At 45.1% G+C, this 17229-nt stretch overlaps 1 protein-coding gene across 2 annotated transcripts; it reads left to right on the top strand.

Moving 5' to 3' along the window:
- The first annotated feature begins 1488 nt into the window (after window positions 1-1488).
- Window positions 1489-16867, top strand: PROKR1 (prokineticin receptor 1). Of its 2 annotated transcripts, none has more exons than XM_036435574.2 (4): window positions 1489-1619; window positions 5684-6290; window positions 14457-16383; window positions 16585-16867. In XM_036435574.2, the coding sequence occupies exons 2-3, from the start codon at window positions 5818-5820 to the stop codon at window positions 15151-15153; spliced, it is 1170 nt and encodes a 389-aa protein (XP_036291467.1). In that variant the 5' UTR covers window positions 1489-1619; window positions 5684-5817; the 3' UTR covers window positions 15154-16383; window positions 16585-16867. The 2 variants fall into 2 exon arrangements, with proteins under 2 accessions (XP_036291467.1, XP_045436800.1); XM_045580844.1 differs by having other exon boundaries at window positions 14457-16375.
- Window positions 16868-17229: the final 362 nt, after the last annotated feature.

Genomic DNA, 17229 nt, shown 5'->3' on the forward strand with positions numbered 1-17229 from the left:
AGTGCTGTCTTGTGTGACTGGCTTATTTCACTTAGCATAATGTCCTCAAGGTTCATCCAAGGGTCAGAATTTAATAGCATATGTCAGGACTTTCTTTTTCAAGGCAGAATAATATTCCATTGCATGTATACACTACCTTTTGTTTATCCATTGGTCTGTCGATGGACATTCAAGTTGCTTCCATCTTTGGCTATTGTAAATAATGCTGCTATGAACATGAATGTGCCAGTATCTCTTTGAGACACTACTTTCAATTGTTGTGGATATATATCCAGAAGTGAAATTTCTGGATCATATGGTGATCCTATTTTTAACTTTTTGATGGAGTGCCATATTGCTTTTCACAGTGGCTGTATCATTTCACGTTTCCACCAACAGTGCACAGGGCTTCATTTCTCTACATTCTTATCCACACGTGTTATATTTCATTCTTTTTTTTTTTACTGGAGGATGAGAAGTATATGCCACATTTAAAAAATTCCATTCATCAAATTCCATTCATTGGTTGATGGACATTTGGGTTCTTCCTTCCCTCCTTCCTTCCTTCCTTCCTTCCTTCCTTCCTTCCTTCCTTCCTTCCTTCCTTCCTTCCTTCCTTCTGTCTGTCTTTCTTTCTTTTTTTTTCTTTCTATTTTAAATAATGTTACTATGAACATTGGCTTACAAGTACCCCAGTCCCTCCGTTCAGTGTTTTTAGAAGTGGACCTGCTGGATCAGAAAGTCGCTCTATATTTAACTTCTTGAGAAATCTGCAGACTTCTGAGAAATCAGAGATTGCGCTCTGCAAGTTAGCTCTGGCCATCCCAGCCTTCCCCATAACAGACATCCCGGTGGGTGGGGAGTACCTCCCTCCTCCCGGCATCCACGCTGCCCACCTCCCCCACGTCGCTGCTTTGGAAAAAGCACTTCTCTGAGCCTTCCTGACACCGAGGTCCGAGCGGCTGAACTGATGCTGGTCCGTGTCCAGCTGGGCGCACCCAAGCGGAGGAGGTCTGGGTGGGTCCCAGCGTGTCCCGCGCGGGCGGTGGACGGGCCGGGCCGGAGGCTGCTCTCGGCCCTTTGAAATCTCCCCAGCGAAGCGGGCCGTGTCCACCCACTCCGGCGGGGCGCGGGCTGGCCAGGTGAGACAGCCCTGAAGCCCCGGGCGCTGGGGCGGGCACAGCCCTGCCTGATGGGCACCACCTCCAGCGCAGAGTCCCCCCGGAGCCCTGCTCCCCGCAAGGGCGCCCCCGGTCCCGCCTGGCGCGGCCTTTTGGGAGACTGAGTCCGGGAACGCCCGGCCCCCTCCAGCGCGTCCCAGCCCGGAGCTGCCCGGGGGTCCCCTAGGTACTCCCCCCGCTCCCCCGTTTGGAGCCTGAACCCCGGGCACGCCTTGCGGAGCAGCCGCTGGTGCCGGTGCCCCTCCTTGGCAGCCGGGGGCGGGGACAGCGAGCGCGGGACCCGGGGGGCCTCGCGGAGGAGCCGCCTTCCCTCTGATCTCCACCGCGCCGGGGCCGGGAAAAGCGCCGGGAGAAGAGGAGGAAGGGGAGAGGGACCTGTTCTTCTCTGGGAGGAGCGGCTTTGTCCTCGGACCGGAATAAAGAAACCGACCCGGTCCGCGGGGCGACGGGATGCCGCAGGTACGGGGCGCGCCCTCCCGGGGAGATGCTCCCAGGGACCCCGCGCCGCACCGGCCGCGGGGGCAGAGGCTGGACGTGGGGAGGGGGCTTCTCGGGAGACGGGCGGTGGAGCTCGTTTCTTTAGGGGAGCAGGGCACCCATTCCTGCCCATAGGTGTAGCCCCCGGATCTCTGAGGACAATGCTGAGCGCTGGTGAGGGCTGATCAGCAGGCGCTGCAAAGTGGCTTCCAGGTTTGATCATCAGGCGCTGCAGAGTGGCTTCCAGGTTTGCAGGAGGAAGGAAGGGTCCGGTCAGGAGGCCGGCGCTCATCGGCAGGGTTCCCAGGTGACACCTGATGGGAATAGGGTTCTTCTTGGAGAGATGAGAATTCAGGATTAAAGGCCGCTGGACAATTTCTCCCCAAATCCTAAAATCGAACACCCTGCCCCACAAGAAGTTTTTAAAACCTGACTTGGAGCCTTCTGGCTGACGTGCTTCTGGGTACCCTACCCTCAGAGAGGGCATGCCTCCAGGTCACAGGGTCTGCCAGGGGTATGGAGACTCCCACCTGGATTGCAGCCTACCTGTCTGGGCTACAAGCCTGGTCTCCTCCGGCCTTTCAGCTCCTCGCGACTGACAGGGGCAAAGGGCAAGGCCTGAGGGACAGAACTAAAGGCTCAGAGGAAGGAAAAAAATCCCCAGAAAAGTGGGGGTGAGGAGCTGGGGAGAGAGGCAAAAATGGGGCCAAACTTAATTGGGATACAGAGGAAGTTTAACCCTGATCCCCCAAAGACAAGCTCAGATGTCTCATCTGTGAGAAAGTGGGCAGCAGGCTTTCCTGAGGGCCCTTGGGGTCTCCCTTTTCCAGGAACCTCAGGTTTTCCATAGGTTTTCCTCAGGTTTTCTCTGGCTCTCCTGACATTTCCAGGGCTCCCCAGGCCCCAGTCCTCCTTTTACACCCCAGCAACCTGGTCTGATGTTTTCCAGCCTGTGAAGAACTGAGACCAGGGGAGAGGGCAGGGGACAAGGGGACTTCCTGTTGTTCTCTGTTCCCAGCAGCGCAGAGGACAGCCCCACCCCTCTCCATCTCCCATCTCAGCCCTGTTATGGGGTGTGATGGAGTCAGCCAGGTTAGGATTTCCCTTGCCTTCTTCGCAGCTGACTGGGAGGCCTGAGCTTCCCATAGTCATTCCTTGCAGTTCTAGGTGTGACACCCTCCCTCTCCACCGATCTCCATGCTTTACAGACATTATTGATCTCCTGCCTGGAGGATGCTGAAACTCTGTTTACCTCAGGACACACCCAGACAAGGAAAGCATTTTGCTCCAGAGCCCCCTTCCTAAGTCATTCAACGGCTTAGGCTGTGACTTTCCCCCTATAGCCTCTGCCTGGGGCCTAGTCTTGGCAAAGACTGTGGGTGGCTTGTAGGGTCCCCGCAGACTTGTATGTTGGAACAGCAAGCCCAGTGAGGAGTGGGGAGGGTGGCTGTGATGTTAGAGCAGTGTTTTGCCAGAAGGAAAGAGACCAACTCATGGAGGACAGGGTTGCCTCAAAGCCCTCCCTCTTCAATTGTATTCAGAATCACTTTTTTTCTTTTCTTTATTGATTAAGGTATTTCTAGTACATGTGTTCTTATACCCCCGTTGCTCCTTCCCGTGCCCTCACTCATGCCCTCACCATCCTGATGTTTGTGTCCATTGGTTAGGCTTATATGCATGCATACAAGTCCTTTGGTTGATCTGTCCCCCTCCCCTACCTTCCCTCTGAGGTTTGACTGTCTGATCAATGTTTCTCTGTCTCTAGGTCTGTTTTTGTTCATCAGTTTATGTTGTTCATTATATCCCATAAATGAGTGAGATCATGTGATATTCATCTTCCTCTGACTGGCTTATTTCGCTTAGCATAAAGCTCTCCAGTTCCATCCATGCTGTTGCAAATGGTAAGAATTCTTTTTTTTTTTTTTTTTACCACAGCGTAGTATTCCATTGTGTAGATGTACCACTGTGTTTTAATCCACTCATCTGTTGATGGGCACTTAGGCTGTTTCCAAATCTTAGCTATGGTAACTGTGCTGCTATGAACATAGGGGTGCATATATTCTTTCTGATTGGTGTTTCTAATTTCTTGGGATATATTCCTAGAAGTGTGATCACTGGGTCAAATGGGAGTTCCATTTTTAGTTTTTTGAGAAAACCCCATACTGTTCTCCACAGTGGCTGCACCAGTCTGCATTCTCACCAGCAGTGCACAAGAGTTCCTTTTTTTCTCCTCATCCTTGCCAGCACTTGTCATTTGTTGATTTGTTGATGATAGTCATTCTGACAGGTGTGAGATGGTACATTGTTGTTTTGATTTGCATCTCTTGGATGATTAATGACTTTGAGTATGTTTTCATATGTCTCTTGGCCTTATGTCCTCTTTCGAAAAGTATCTATTTAGGTCTGTTGTCCATTTGTTGATTGGATTGTTTATTTTCCTTTTGTTAAGTTGAATGAGTTCCCTGTAGATGTTGAAGATTAAACCCTTACTGGTGATAACATTGGCAAATATGTCCTCCCATACAGTGGGCTTTCTTGTTGTTTTGTTGATGGTTTCTTTTACTGTATAGAAGCTTTTTATTTTGATGTAGTCCCATTTGTTTATTTTCTCTTTAGTTTCCATTGTCCTAGGAGCTATATTGGTGAAGATATTGCTTTGGTATATGTCTGAGACTTTGCTGCCTGCAGATTCTTCTAATATTTTTTATCGTTTCCCATCTATGTTTAAGACCTTTATCCATGTTGAGTTTATTTTTGTGTATGGTATAAGTTGGTAGTCTAGTTTCATTTTTTTGCATGTATCTGTCCAATTTTCCCAACACCATTTATTGAAGAGACTGTCTTTACTCCAGTGCATGTTATTGCCTCCTTTGTCAAATATTAATTGAGCATAGTGGTTTGGGTTGATGTCTTGGTTCTCTCTTCTATTTCATTGGTCTATATGTCTGTTCTTGTGCCAGTACCAGGCAGTTTTGAGAACAGTGGCTTTGTATTCCACTTTCATCACTCCTGTTTGGCATAGTTCTGAATGTGCTAGCCATAGCAATTAGACAAGAAGAAGAAATAAAAGGTATCCAAATTGGAAAAGAAAATATAAAACTGTCATTATTTGCAGATGACATATGTTCATAGAAAACCCTTAAAAATTATTAGACTTAATAAATGAATTCGACAATGTAGCAGGATACAAAATTAACACCAAGAAATCTATGGCATGTTTATACAAGAAGAGTGAATTTATTGTACAAGAAGAGAGATTTAAAAAAAATCCCATTTACCATCGCACCAAAAAAAATTAAGATACCTAGGAATAAACTTAACTAAAGAGGTAAAAGACCTCTACTAGGAAAGCTAAAGGACACTGAAAAAAGAGATAAAGACATAAACAGATGAAAGAACATACCGTGTTCATGGATTGGTAGAATCAACATCATTAAAATGTCGATACTTCCCAGAGCAATCTACAGATTCAATGCACTCCCCATTAAAATACCAATGGCATATTTCACAGACCTAGAATGAATTCTCCAAAAATTAATCTGGAATAAAAAAAAGACCTCAAATAGCTGCAGCAATCCTGAGAAAGAAGAAAAAAGTGTGGAACCTCATACCAGATTTCAAGCTGTATTACAAAGCCATTGTTCTCAGAATCACTTCTTTTAAGCAACAGAATGGAACAATCCCATAAGGACAAAGTTCAGGCTGTCAGGATAGGAAATGGAGTTTGGAGCAGGTTATTTTCCTTCTCTTCAGCCTCCCACACTCCTTGAGAAAAAGTGTAACATTTCAGAGTCTTTAGTGGAAGGGAAATAAACAGAGTCAGTGCCTGATTGTCTCTATAGCAATCCCATATTCCCTGAATGAGTGGATATGTGGTTGATAATACTCTCTCTTCTCTCAAAAAATTTTTTTTTTTTATTTCCACTCCATCACCCAATGTTCACTCTGAGCAGGTGGCTAATGGATCTGCTTAGGTTACAGGATGGTTTTAAATTTGGCCGGATTTACTCAGATATGTAGCCAACTGTATGTATGTCTTTTTAAAGCTTTAGGATGGAGCTGAACCCCAAAGATACTGGCAGGAGCACTCTGACTCATTAAGCAGAGAGAGAAGACAGCTTCCCAGGCATCATCCCAGAGGAATTCCCAACTGTGTTGCTCAAGGCATCATCTGGCCACCATGGGAGTCATGGATGAGAATGCCACCAACATCTCCACCGGCTTCCCTTCTGTGCTTGACCCCCACGGAGCCCAGGCTGCTTCCTTCCCATTTAACTTCAGCTACGGCGACTATGATATGCCCTTGGATGAAGATGAGGATATAACCAATTCTCTGACGTTTTTTGCTGCCAAGATTGTCATTGGCATGGCCCTGGTGGGCATCATGCTGGTCTGTGGCATTGGCAACTTCATCTTCATTGCTGCCCTGGCCCGCTACAAGAAGCTTCGCAACCTCACCAACCTACTCATTGCCAACCTGGCCATCTCTGATTTCCTGGTGGCCATTGTCTGCTGCCCCTTTGAGATGGACTACTATGTGGTGCGCCAGCTCTCCTGGGAGCATGGCCACATCCTATGCGCTTCTGTCAACTACCTGCGTACTGTCTCTCTCTACGTTTCCACCAATGCTTTGCTGGCTATCGCCATAGACAGGTGAGTAAGGAGACAGTGGGAACAACAAAGGAAGGGGTATTGGAATTGCTGGTTGCAATTATAATTGAGGAGAAATATCAGTATTCACCATAGATTTGGATATATAAGGGCTCAAAAGTTGGCCCCAGGGTTTCTTGGCCTTTTTGCTAAGATCAAGTGTACTATGAAAAGTTAGCTCATTGACTGACACTAAGAAGGGTTGTAGATTTCTAGCTGTGGGCAGGCTGGAGGTAGCAGAGCCCTGATGACTGGGTAGTGGGAAGGCTATGGATCCCTCTGCTATGGTTATACTCCTAGATGTTTTATCTGTTCAAGGTCTAGAGAGAGACAGGTAAGAGTAGGGGTAGAGGGACAAGATTAAATGCTAAACAAGTAACTCCTGAGTCAACTTAAATATCTTGACGGAGGTTCCTGTCTTATTAAGACTTCTTCTACTGAAACATGAACTACCCAGCCCCACCAGCACCAACTGATTTTAAAATAAGATTGAGGGATTTGTTTTGAAAAAACAAGCAAACTAACTAAAAAACAAAAAACAAACAAAAATACCTAAAAGAGAACATATGCTTATTTGCTCTTAGTTGTTGCAGTAGCCAGTTTGCCCCTCTTCATACATTTGCATGCAGCAGCATAGAAGACCTGTTTCTACTGAAGGTAAATAAAATTAGTAAGAGCAGCCTGTGCAGATCTTTCTGACGTTATGCTTAATCTTTTCATGTAGCATAATCACCTGTGCTAATGACTAGGGTGGTTTCTGGTTCCTTCAGGACAATCTTTGCAAGCTCCACTCATTACAAAATACCTTGTTACAATGTAGAGACAATTACCTTGAGGGTCAAATCAGGCCTCCGTGTACTTGAATCTGAAGTGCCTGTCTCTCTCCCTTAACCCAGAAAGCCTGAAGCACAGATATGCTCCCTGTTCCATGGCCTCAGGGCTTTGTTGGAGTTCAGCCTGTCTCTCATAGTTGGGACAATGTTCTGGGGAGCAGCACAGCAAATAGAGTCTGCTTTCTGGAGCCATGGGCAGGACAATGAGGGGTACACTGACCTGGAAAGAGACCACTCCTGAGGAAAGGGGGTTGAGAAGGAACCAGGCTTTAAAGCCACTGAGGGGTGGAGCCTTGGGAAGGAATATGTCAGGGAGTTAGCAGCTTAAAGAGCCCTTAGTCTGCACCCATAGAAGGTACTTAGAGGGTCACCCTGCAGAGGGCTACTTCTCCTTGGCCAAGGTCTTCCACGTGAGTGACAGAGCCCCACAGTATATTGTCCATCCAGGGATAGAGTGGACCTACAGAAGCAGCAGGAGGGGAGAAATCAAGCTGGGTATCTGCCCCTTAAGTCCCCTTCATAGCCATGGAAGACAGCTCCAGGGACCTTACCTTTGACCTTTTTAACAAGTAGGAGCTATCACCACCTCTCTTAGCACATGAACAGGACAGAGCATGCAGGGTCATTTTCTGAAGTTTCCTTCTAGCTAGACATCTTTTCACAAGGTGTGTTCTCAGCCACTAACAGTGGGTGGGACCCTGCTGTCTGCATGAAATCCATTTTACTTGTCGAAAGGTGTAACACTGTAGTAGGGAGTGGCTTCAAGGATAAGTTAATGGGAATTGGGTTATTTTGAACATGTAAGAGGAGAGGTCTATATTGATCTACTGAACTCCTACAAGTCCTTATCCCACTTTCACACTAAACTCTGCTTGTCTGAAGAACTGCAGGCATTTCTCTGGCAGTGTGAGTTTATATAATGCAATTTAAATACAATAAGAAAAATTAATTGGGGAACCTGCACAGCATCATAGAGACTGCTGTTGTTCAGGATGGCATCGTGAGTGGAAACTTGCACCCAGACATTGGAGGACAAGCATTGATGCCTGCACAGGGCCATCCAACGGCCTTGGCCAGCGAACTAGCTGTGCCAGTACATTAAGTTCTTTTATTGATGTTTGTAATCTTTGCTTCAAATCATTTTTATTTTTGTGTGTCTTTACCATCTAATTTCAATTTATCCTAGGACTTCATTGATTATAGTCTGGTCTCATTTGTTGTTCAGGATTTGATCAGTAGATTTTCAGGTTTGATTTGTTTAATTTTGGACAACTAATTTTTATCTTGATATAACAACATACCTACGGTTATAAAAATACATTTTAAAAAGGAAATTTCTATAGGAAAATAATGTTAGCAGTTATTCTGCCTGGGTTTAAATTCCTGCAGTACCACCTATTAGCCCTATTAATTATTTGACCTTATTTTTCCTCAGTTTTCTCATGTACAAAATGGGAATAATAAGAAAACCTAATGTATTGGGTTACCTTGAGGATTAAATTATTTTTGTAATCATTTGGACAATGTTTAAAACAAAATAAACACTAAATAAACAGTGGATATTATAGTTCTTGAATTAACCCTTAAAGGAATAACAACAACAAAAAAAATACACACAGCCGAAACCGGTTTGGCTCAGTGGATAGAGCCTTGGCCTGTGGACTGAAAGGTCCCGGGTTCGGTTCCGGTCGAGGGCATGTGCCTTGGTTGCAGGCACATCCCTAGTAGGTGTGCAAGAGGCAGCTGATCGATGATTCTCTCTCATCGATGTTTCTAACTCTCTATCTCTCTCTCTCTTCCTCTCTGTGAAAAATCAATAAAATATATTTAAAAAAATACACACAGATAAATGAATATTTCTGATTGGTTAACCTCTTTGTTTTCATTGAAAAGATTGTTTTAATGATGCGATTTCAAAGATAATAATACTAGGTTCCTAAGAAATACTGCTATCAAGAGATAGCAGAACAGAACGGTTACTCTTCTACCTACCTGCACTTCTTTGTTTCTTTTTATCTTGACTTTGATAAAACCATTGGTTCCATGGTTTTCCCAGGCATCTAAACTAGCAAGTCTCCTTTGTCCTGGCCACTCTCTTCCTTTCTCCAGCATTCATTTCATTCCCAGATCCTGCCAATTCTTACCCTTCCCTCCCATCTATTCACTCAGGGCTGGACTATCATTGTCTCCCCTTGGCCTTCCATGTTTCTTGGCTCTGCTTTCTGCCAACCTACTCCCCTCATAATCCTCCCTAAACATTCATTCATTCAAATAATGCATTTTTGTAGAACAACTGCATGTGACATATACTATTCTAAGCATTGGGGATAAGATGAATAAGAAAAAAAATTTTCTTTGCCCTCATGGAACTGACATCCATGAGATAGAGAGAGTTAGCAGTCATGCAAACAAACAAGAAAGGAATTTTTAGAGCATGGGAAATACTCTAAACAAAAGCAAACAAATACTAAACCATTGAGAGTGATTGAAGGTGGGAGATACAGGTGCAGCGTCAGGAAAAGTGTGTCTGAGGAGAAGACTTTTGAACCTACCTCTGAAAGATGGAGGAGGAAAAGAAAAAGCCAGCCTTGTGAAGACTGATGAAAAAATAAAAATAAAGAAAAGCATCCCAGATAAAGGGAATAATAAGTGCAAAGGGCCTGAACAGGAACAAACCTGGTGGTTTCTAAGAACAAAGAGAAGGCCCCTGTGGCCTGAGGGTATAAAGCAAGACTGCAGCCAAATTAATATTCTGTGTTGTATGTCTCCTCTCTCTGGCTCTAAAGACCTCAAAGAACTCCATTGTCTACAACATATGCCTCAAACTCCTTCGCCTGCTCTTGAAACCTTCCATTATTGAGCCCAAGGCTGTCTCCCAGTCTCATGCTGGGTAAACACATTTATGTCCTGTTTTCCAAATAGGGTTACAATATTTTTGAAGGCTGCTACTATGGTTGACTACATTTCTATTTGCTTTGTGCCAGGAACTATTGAGAGTGAAGTTTCACTAAAATCACAGGTGCCCATAATTCACAGAGAGCAAAAGCTTCTAAAAGATGTAAGACATGGTCCTTGCTCTCTGGAGCTCACCACCTAAAATGGGAGAGGTGGGTGGGGAATGAGGTGACACTTATGAAACACTTAAAGGATAAAGAATAGCCCTAACCGGTTTGGCTCAGTAGATAGAGCATCAGCCTGCGGACTGAGGGGTCCCAGGTTCAATTCTGGTCAAGGGCATGTACCTTGGTTGCGGGCACATCTCCAATGGGGAGTGTGCAGGATGCAGCCGATTGATGTTTCTCTCTCATCGATGTCTCTATCTCTCTCCCTTCCTCTCTGTAAAGAAACCAATAAAACATATATATTTAAAAAGGATAAAGAATAAATTTTAAATGAAATTTACAGAAGGGTGAGATCATTGTGTATCTGAGTAGTTAAAGGAGGTTTCATGGAAGAGAGGGACTTTTTAACTGGCTTTCAACAAATGATGATCAACGAAGTACAGGAGAGGTTTTCCAAGAGGAACAGTCTTTACAACAGCCTAGAAGTGGGAATGCTTGAGGCATGAGGTCCCTTGCAGAGGATGTAGGGCAGAGGCAAGGAACATATGGAAAGTCAAGATAAAAAAGGACAAGGTCATATTCCAGAAGATCTCAAAATCTAGGGAGTCAGATCTGATGGCAGCAGGAAACTGAAAAAGATCACCAGAGGACCCCTGGCCCTCTGGATCTTTGTTTCTTCTTTGATGCAGAGACATCCATACTGTCCTTGAGGTGTATCCTTCAGATCCCAGAGCATGTGGGGCACTGTGGGACCTTCCTTTCTTTTACCCCAAATCCAGGGAAACTGACCAGTCTGCCTGCCATTGTCAGCTCTCCTCTTCTGTCTGAATGAGGCCAGCTAAGGAATGAATAATCATTCTCAGTCCCAGGTCCTACAAGTGCTACCTGGTGAGATTAATGGTCAGAGCTGGCTGGCCCAAGGGGTAAATCATGCAATCCTTGCCCATCCATGACTGGCCTAGTAGCTGCTGCAACTTCCACTTCCATGGTTTGATCTGGGGCTGGGTTCTGGGGACAGTGAGAGAGCCCAAATGCTCTTTCGCCACCCCATTACTGCCTGGACATTTCTTTGTCTATCAGCCTTTGTTCTTTGTTGGCTCGAAATGGATCTAGACCTGAGCCATTGCAGTGGTAGGCACACAGAGCAAGCCAAGGGCATACTCATAAGCTGCCAATTGCCTGACACCTTCTTGGAACATAAATAGGTAGAAACCAACTGTTATGGAGAGAAAAGAGGATTATTTGATGCCAGGAGAAGGGTAGGACGAAGAGCTGTTGCTTGCTTTGGTAGAAAGGGTGGGGATAAATAGCGTATTTGGGAACCTACTGCATTTGGAGTAAGATATGGATGGGCATCATGGTCCTGTCAATTTCTAGCTGTGTAGCTTAGGCAGGTTATTTAGCCTCTCTAAAATCTTAGCGTGCTCCTCTGTAAAATGGGTGTTTTTTCTCTTACTTACTCTAATGAGAAAGTGGATTTGAAAATGTTTCATAATTTATAAACTGCTTTATAAATGTAAGCAAGTGTTACTAGTAGTAGAGTTCTAAGTTTTGATCTTAGCATAGCCAAGGCTAGTGGCAATCCTTAAAGCAATTTCTGCAATTTGCTTATTGGTAAATGTATTTGGAAGGCCTCTTTTTAAAATATATTTTATAGATTTTTTTTTCAGAGATGAAGAGAGAGGGATAGAGAATTAGAAACATCGATGAGAGAGAATCATCGATCAGCTGCCTCTTGCACACCCCCCACCCGGGATGTGCCCGCAACCAAGGTATATGCCCTTGACCTTTCAGTCTTCAGGCCGACACTCTAGCACTGAGCCAAACCGATTTTGGCTGGAAGGCCTCTTGCTCAGTTCCTGGAACTAAGCCTGGGGATAGAGTTAGGGTAATGTCAGAGAAAGCCAGAATGAAAAAAACTATCAGATGGGTAGTAACAAATTACCAGAAGGTTAGTTTTGATATGAAAATAAGTAGAATCAGTAAGATATATCCAATAAAATAGAAAGTAGTAGAGAACTTTCAAATGCAGTATTTGCTAAAAACAGGTGAAAGAAACTTGCTATATATACAGAATAACTGAAAAAAAAAATACATTCTAGGACACTAACAGTTTCTTGTGTATTAATAGCCTGTTGTTGTTTATATACAGTGTTTGTTTGGATCTTACAGTATCTCTGTGAGGTTGGTGAGACAGGTAATATGCCTACATTACAGAAGAGGAAATTGAGCTCACAGGGCTAAGAAAAATGGCTCAAATTCACATAACAAGTTTGTGGCAAAGCTGAGATTAGATTATTGGTCTTCTGACTCCTAGGCCAGCATTCTCTCCTTCTTTCTCATTGAAAAAACACTTTGGCTTTGAACCATTATAAAGATGTAGAAAATTACTATTGGGAAAAGAAGGCATAAAATTATATAATGAAAATTCATATACTACACATGTATGAATATGGAAATATTCTTTGACAAAGTAATCAATGAAATATGGTGGTGTAGATAGAGAGGGAGATAGCTAGTGAGAGCAAAAACACTAAGTTCTTAGTTTTTGCTATGATTCAGAGCAAAGTTGATGCACTCATTGTAGCAGGACCGCCATGGCTTTTGTGAAGGATGACAAAAGCACTGCCAACACTCTGCGGACACTGCATTTCACCCTTCGGCACTAAGGGGTTGGCGAGAGTGCCAACAATTGTTGCCGGTGGTGGAGCATGTCAAGAAGACAGCTGGGTGTTCAGAGGTGGACACAACCAAGCCAACTTAATCTAATATCTGGAGGCTATAAGACAGCAGGAGTCCTACTCTACTTAACTCTCCAAATGACACACCCCATGGAGCTGGCTACTTGGGTTGGGGAGTGGAGGGTAGAACAGAAACAGCAATATTATTATCAGAAGAAAAAAATAAGAATGAACCTCTTCTAATCGAAATTCCAAGAAAGATGAACTCAAAGGGATTGGTTTCAAAAAACAGAATTGGTTTGGCTTCCTTTCCTACTCCTATCACATTTGCTCTTGGCTCTACCTGGAATAAGCTGTAGGCATGTGAGAATGTGTTTATTTCCAAGGTTGATTAGACATTCCCTCCCATTTCACTTCCTATCTTCTCCAGTCTCCATCTCCTGCAAGACTGGAATCTCTTCCAGGAAATCAAAGTTCCTGCATAAGTATGTGCACTCACTCTGGGAAGGAGGCTTTCATACCGCACAAATGACTCACGTCCCTCAGAAAGTGCTCTGTCTTTGCTCCTGAACCTGTGTAGTAACAGCAGTGTGGCTTTTTTGGGGGAGAGAACAAAAGCAATATCCTTTACTATCTTGTGCTTTGTGGTTAAAAAACGATACATTCATGTATATTCTCAATTGATTTTCTCATCAATCATGTCAGATAGGGTTAAATGTTTTCTACCAAGGGTCCTACAGTAATGACTTTGAGAAAGCCACTCATCTCTCAGCTGGCCTCTATTTTTCCACCTGGAAAGTAAAATAGATGATCCCATGTATTCCTCCCCCTTTGCATGAAGAACAATGTTTAAATTAAAAAAAAAAAATGTGGAACGAAGACAAAACTTTGCCCACTGCTTCCACTGCATAGAACAAGTTCTCCCAATACGTCTTTGGAACTATCGGTCCTTTTGGCTTTAAACTCTGGGTTAATTAGAATGAATGATCCTGAAGACAGGAAGGAATTAGAAATAATGGCAGGCTAGAAACTGATGGCAGGCATTATTACTACATTTAATAGTAATAGTTTCCATTTATTGAGTATATGCCAGGAATTGTGTATACATTCGCATACGTCATCCTTAAAAACAAACAAAAACATTTGCAGGTAAGGCAACTGAGATTCAGGGAGATGAAACAAAACTTGCTTGAGGTTGGAACAGCTCGTAAGGGCTGGAATTGGGGTTCGAATTCAAGCCTGCCTTTTAAAAAAATGTATTTTATTGATTTTTTAATAGAGAAAATGGAGAGGGATATAGAGTCAGAAACATCAATGAAAGAAGAAATATCAATCAGCTGCCTCCTGCATACCCCCTACTGGAGATGTGCCTGCAACTAAGGTACATGCTCTTGACTGGAATAGAACCCAGGACCTTTCAGTCTGTAGACCGACGCTCTATCCACTGAGCCAAACCAGTCAGGGCAAGCCTGCCTTTCTTGAACGTCCCTACACCATTGCGTTTTCCCTCCACAAACCCGCTTCAGTTGCAGAGATCTCCTCATGGGGCACTTTCCTGGCACAGTGGCTGACCCGTTTGTGTTCTTGTCCTAGGTATCTGGTCATCGTGCACCCGCTGAGACCCCGGATGAAGTATCAGACAGCCACGTGCTTGATCGCCCTGGTGTGGGCCGTGTCCGTCCTCATCGCCATCCCCTCCGCCTACTTCACCACGGAAACGGTTCTCATCGTCGTCAAGAGCCAGAAGAAGATCTTCTGCGGCCAGATCTGGCCGGTGGACCAGCAGATCTACTACAAGTCCTACTTCCTCTTCATCCTCGGCCTGGAGTTCGTGGGCCCGGTGGTCGTCATGACGCTGTGCTACGCCAGGATCTCGCGGGAACTCTGGTTCAAGGCCGTCCCGGGTTTCCAGACGGAGCAGATCCGGAAGCGGCTGCGCTGCCGCCGGAAGACGGTGCTGGTGCTCATGGGCATCCTCACCGCCTACGTGCTGTGCTGGGCGCCCTTCTACGGCTTCACCGTGGTCCGCGACTTCTTCCCCGCCGTGTTCGTGAAGGAGAAGCACTACCTCACGGCCTTCTACGTCGTCGAGTGCATCGCCATGAGCAACAGCATGATCAACACCCTGTGTTTCGTGACGGTCAAGAACAACACCATCAAGTACTTCAAGAGGATCCTACTGCTCCACTGGAAGTCTTCTTCCAACGGCAGCAAGTCCAGCGCTGACCTTGATATCAAAACCGTGGAGGTGCCCGCCACCGAAGAGGTGGACTGCATCAGGCTCAAATAACCCAAGGGGCCCTGAGAAGTCCAAACGGGACTCTGGGGACACTGACCAGTGTACTTAGATACACATTATCAGCACCAGAAACTCTTGGTTTGCCGCAGAGGGCAGAGGAAATAGACGATTATGTGAACATGGTGTCCAAGAACCTCAGATTTTCTAAAACAGGTGTGATTAGACACCATCACCAGTGACTGACAGTCACTGAACGTCTGATTTGTGCAAAGAGGAAGAGGCACTGGTAAACCCTGTGTATGTTGATGACACTGAATGGCCCCAGAGAAGTAGGGATTAAACCAAGAAAAAATTTGAGCATGGACAGCCTGGAATAAGGAGGTTGCAGAGGGAACTGGAGTGGGCATCTAGACAGGGGTACATGTGTTTGTAGCGTGAGGGTCTCTGGACAACCTCAGTGACTCATCAGACACTGATGTAACCCATTTCTATGATTGTTTTTGAGGCTTGACTTCACTTTTCACACCTGTGGGGTTGGAGTAAGAATACAGACATCCTCCCAGTTCTTTCTTCAGCCCTTTTCTTCTCACTCCTGGTCCTAACTCTCTCCGTGAGGAGCATTACACGCATGCTCATGGATACCTCAGTATACATGGCAAGTTCTATCCAAACCCTCTTCCCCCATATTGCCCCATGGCCATGCCTCAGGCTTAGGGTCCATATGTAGTGAAGCTCATGATTATAAGGATGGACCCTGGGAAGAGGCTGCAGAGACCCTGGAAACTGTTTAAACGGGGAATTATGAGGTCTGGGTACCTGGAGCAAGTCAAGAGGGAAAAAGCTAGGCTCAGGATGGGTATGTCCCCTTGGATCAATGGCCTTCTCTCCCTCAACGGGTGGGGTCCAGACAGAGGATCTCTGAAAGAGTGGGGGGCTCAGGGGAGGGGTTCAGGTTCTCTTGGTCTTAGGGTAATACTGCTTCCACCTCTCAGTTATTCTGATTTGGACCAGTTAGACTTCTCCTTAAGTCCTTCTCATGTCTCCATGCTTGTGACTGTTTGAAAGGAAACACACACCTCGTGACTGTGGCTGTCAGCCATTTTTTTCATTCACACCAGCTTTCACCCTTATTGGTACAATTTAAGGGCAAGATGTCTTTGTCCCTGGTGCCTGAATCCCATCATAGACATTATTTCTTTGGATTAAACCCTGATGCTCTTTTTAAAATGGAGGTACTTTTTGGAGGCATAACCCATTACATTTCCATTCCTTAGTGTAGGGGTGTCGAACTCAATCAGAGAAGGGGCCAAAATCTAAAATCCAGCCTAAATCGCGGGCCGAATGGTTTACTGAACAGTCATAAACTGTCATTGTGATGGAAACGCAGCGGAGTGCAGTGATGACAGCGCGGTGCAGGCCACATTGCAAGGCCTGGCGGGACGGATTTGGCCCGCGGGCCTTGTGTTTGACACATGTGCTTAGTGCAAATGAAGTCATGTAATCCAATGACAGGTGATGAAGCTCAGTGGTAGGGCCCTAGGGACCTAGGAAAGAAAGGGGCATACAAGTGGTGGTGGTGTGTGTGGGTGGGGGGAGGGTCAGCTAACAATGAGGCTCACTGAGAGCTTGTCCCACTTTCCAGTCACCTTTGTTTGGTGTTGTGAATATTGGAATATGGAGTTTTTGAACCAAAGGATCTGATCCAGCCTTGGCTTTGTCACCTCTGTGACCCTGGTAAAGCCTCTTGGAGGGAATGAAGATCACTACTGAGTGGGGGTTGGAGGAGGAGGTAGGGGTGGTTATATGGTGGTGGTGGTTGTGAATAGCTAATGAGATAATATGTGGAAAAACTCTTTCAACCACACAACTAATAAAAAGAGTAGACTAATAACTGTGTGTAATGTACCTGGACATGGAAAAACTTATAAGCTTGGCTTGTGTATCTAGAACCCTCACCATTTCCCCTTTCACTATCCTTTGTATAAATTGTTCCCTTACACCTCTCAGCAGTGCTATATGCATTATGTTCTTAATGAGTTGGTATAATAAGGCAGTGAAAGTTGGTGGCTGAAGTATAAAAGGAAATGGTAGATTAATTTCCTTTTAGTCAGAAGACAAGCTCAGGAT

The sequence above is a fragment of the Pipistrellus kuhlii genome, unplaced genomic scaffold (assembly GCF_014108245.1).
Source record: "Pipistrellus kuhlii isolate mPipKuh1 unplaced genomic scaffold, mPipKuh1.p scaffold_m20_p_13, whole genome shotgun sequence".
Taxonomy (NCBI): Eukaryota; Metazoa; Chordata; class Mammalia; order Chiroptera; family Vespertilionidae; genus Pipistrellus; species Pipistrellus kuhlii.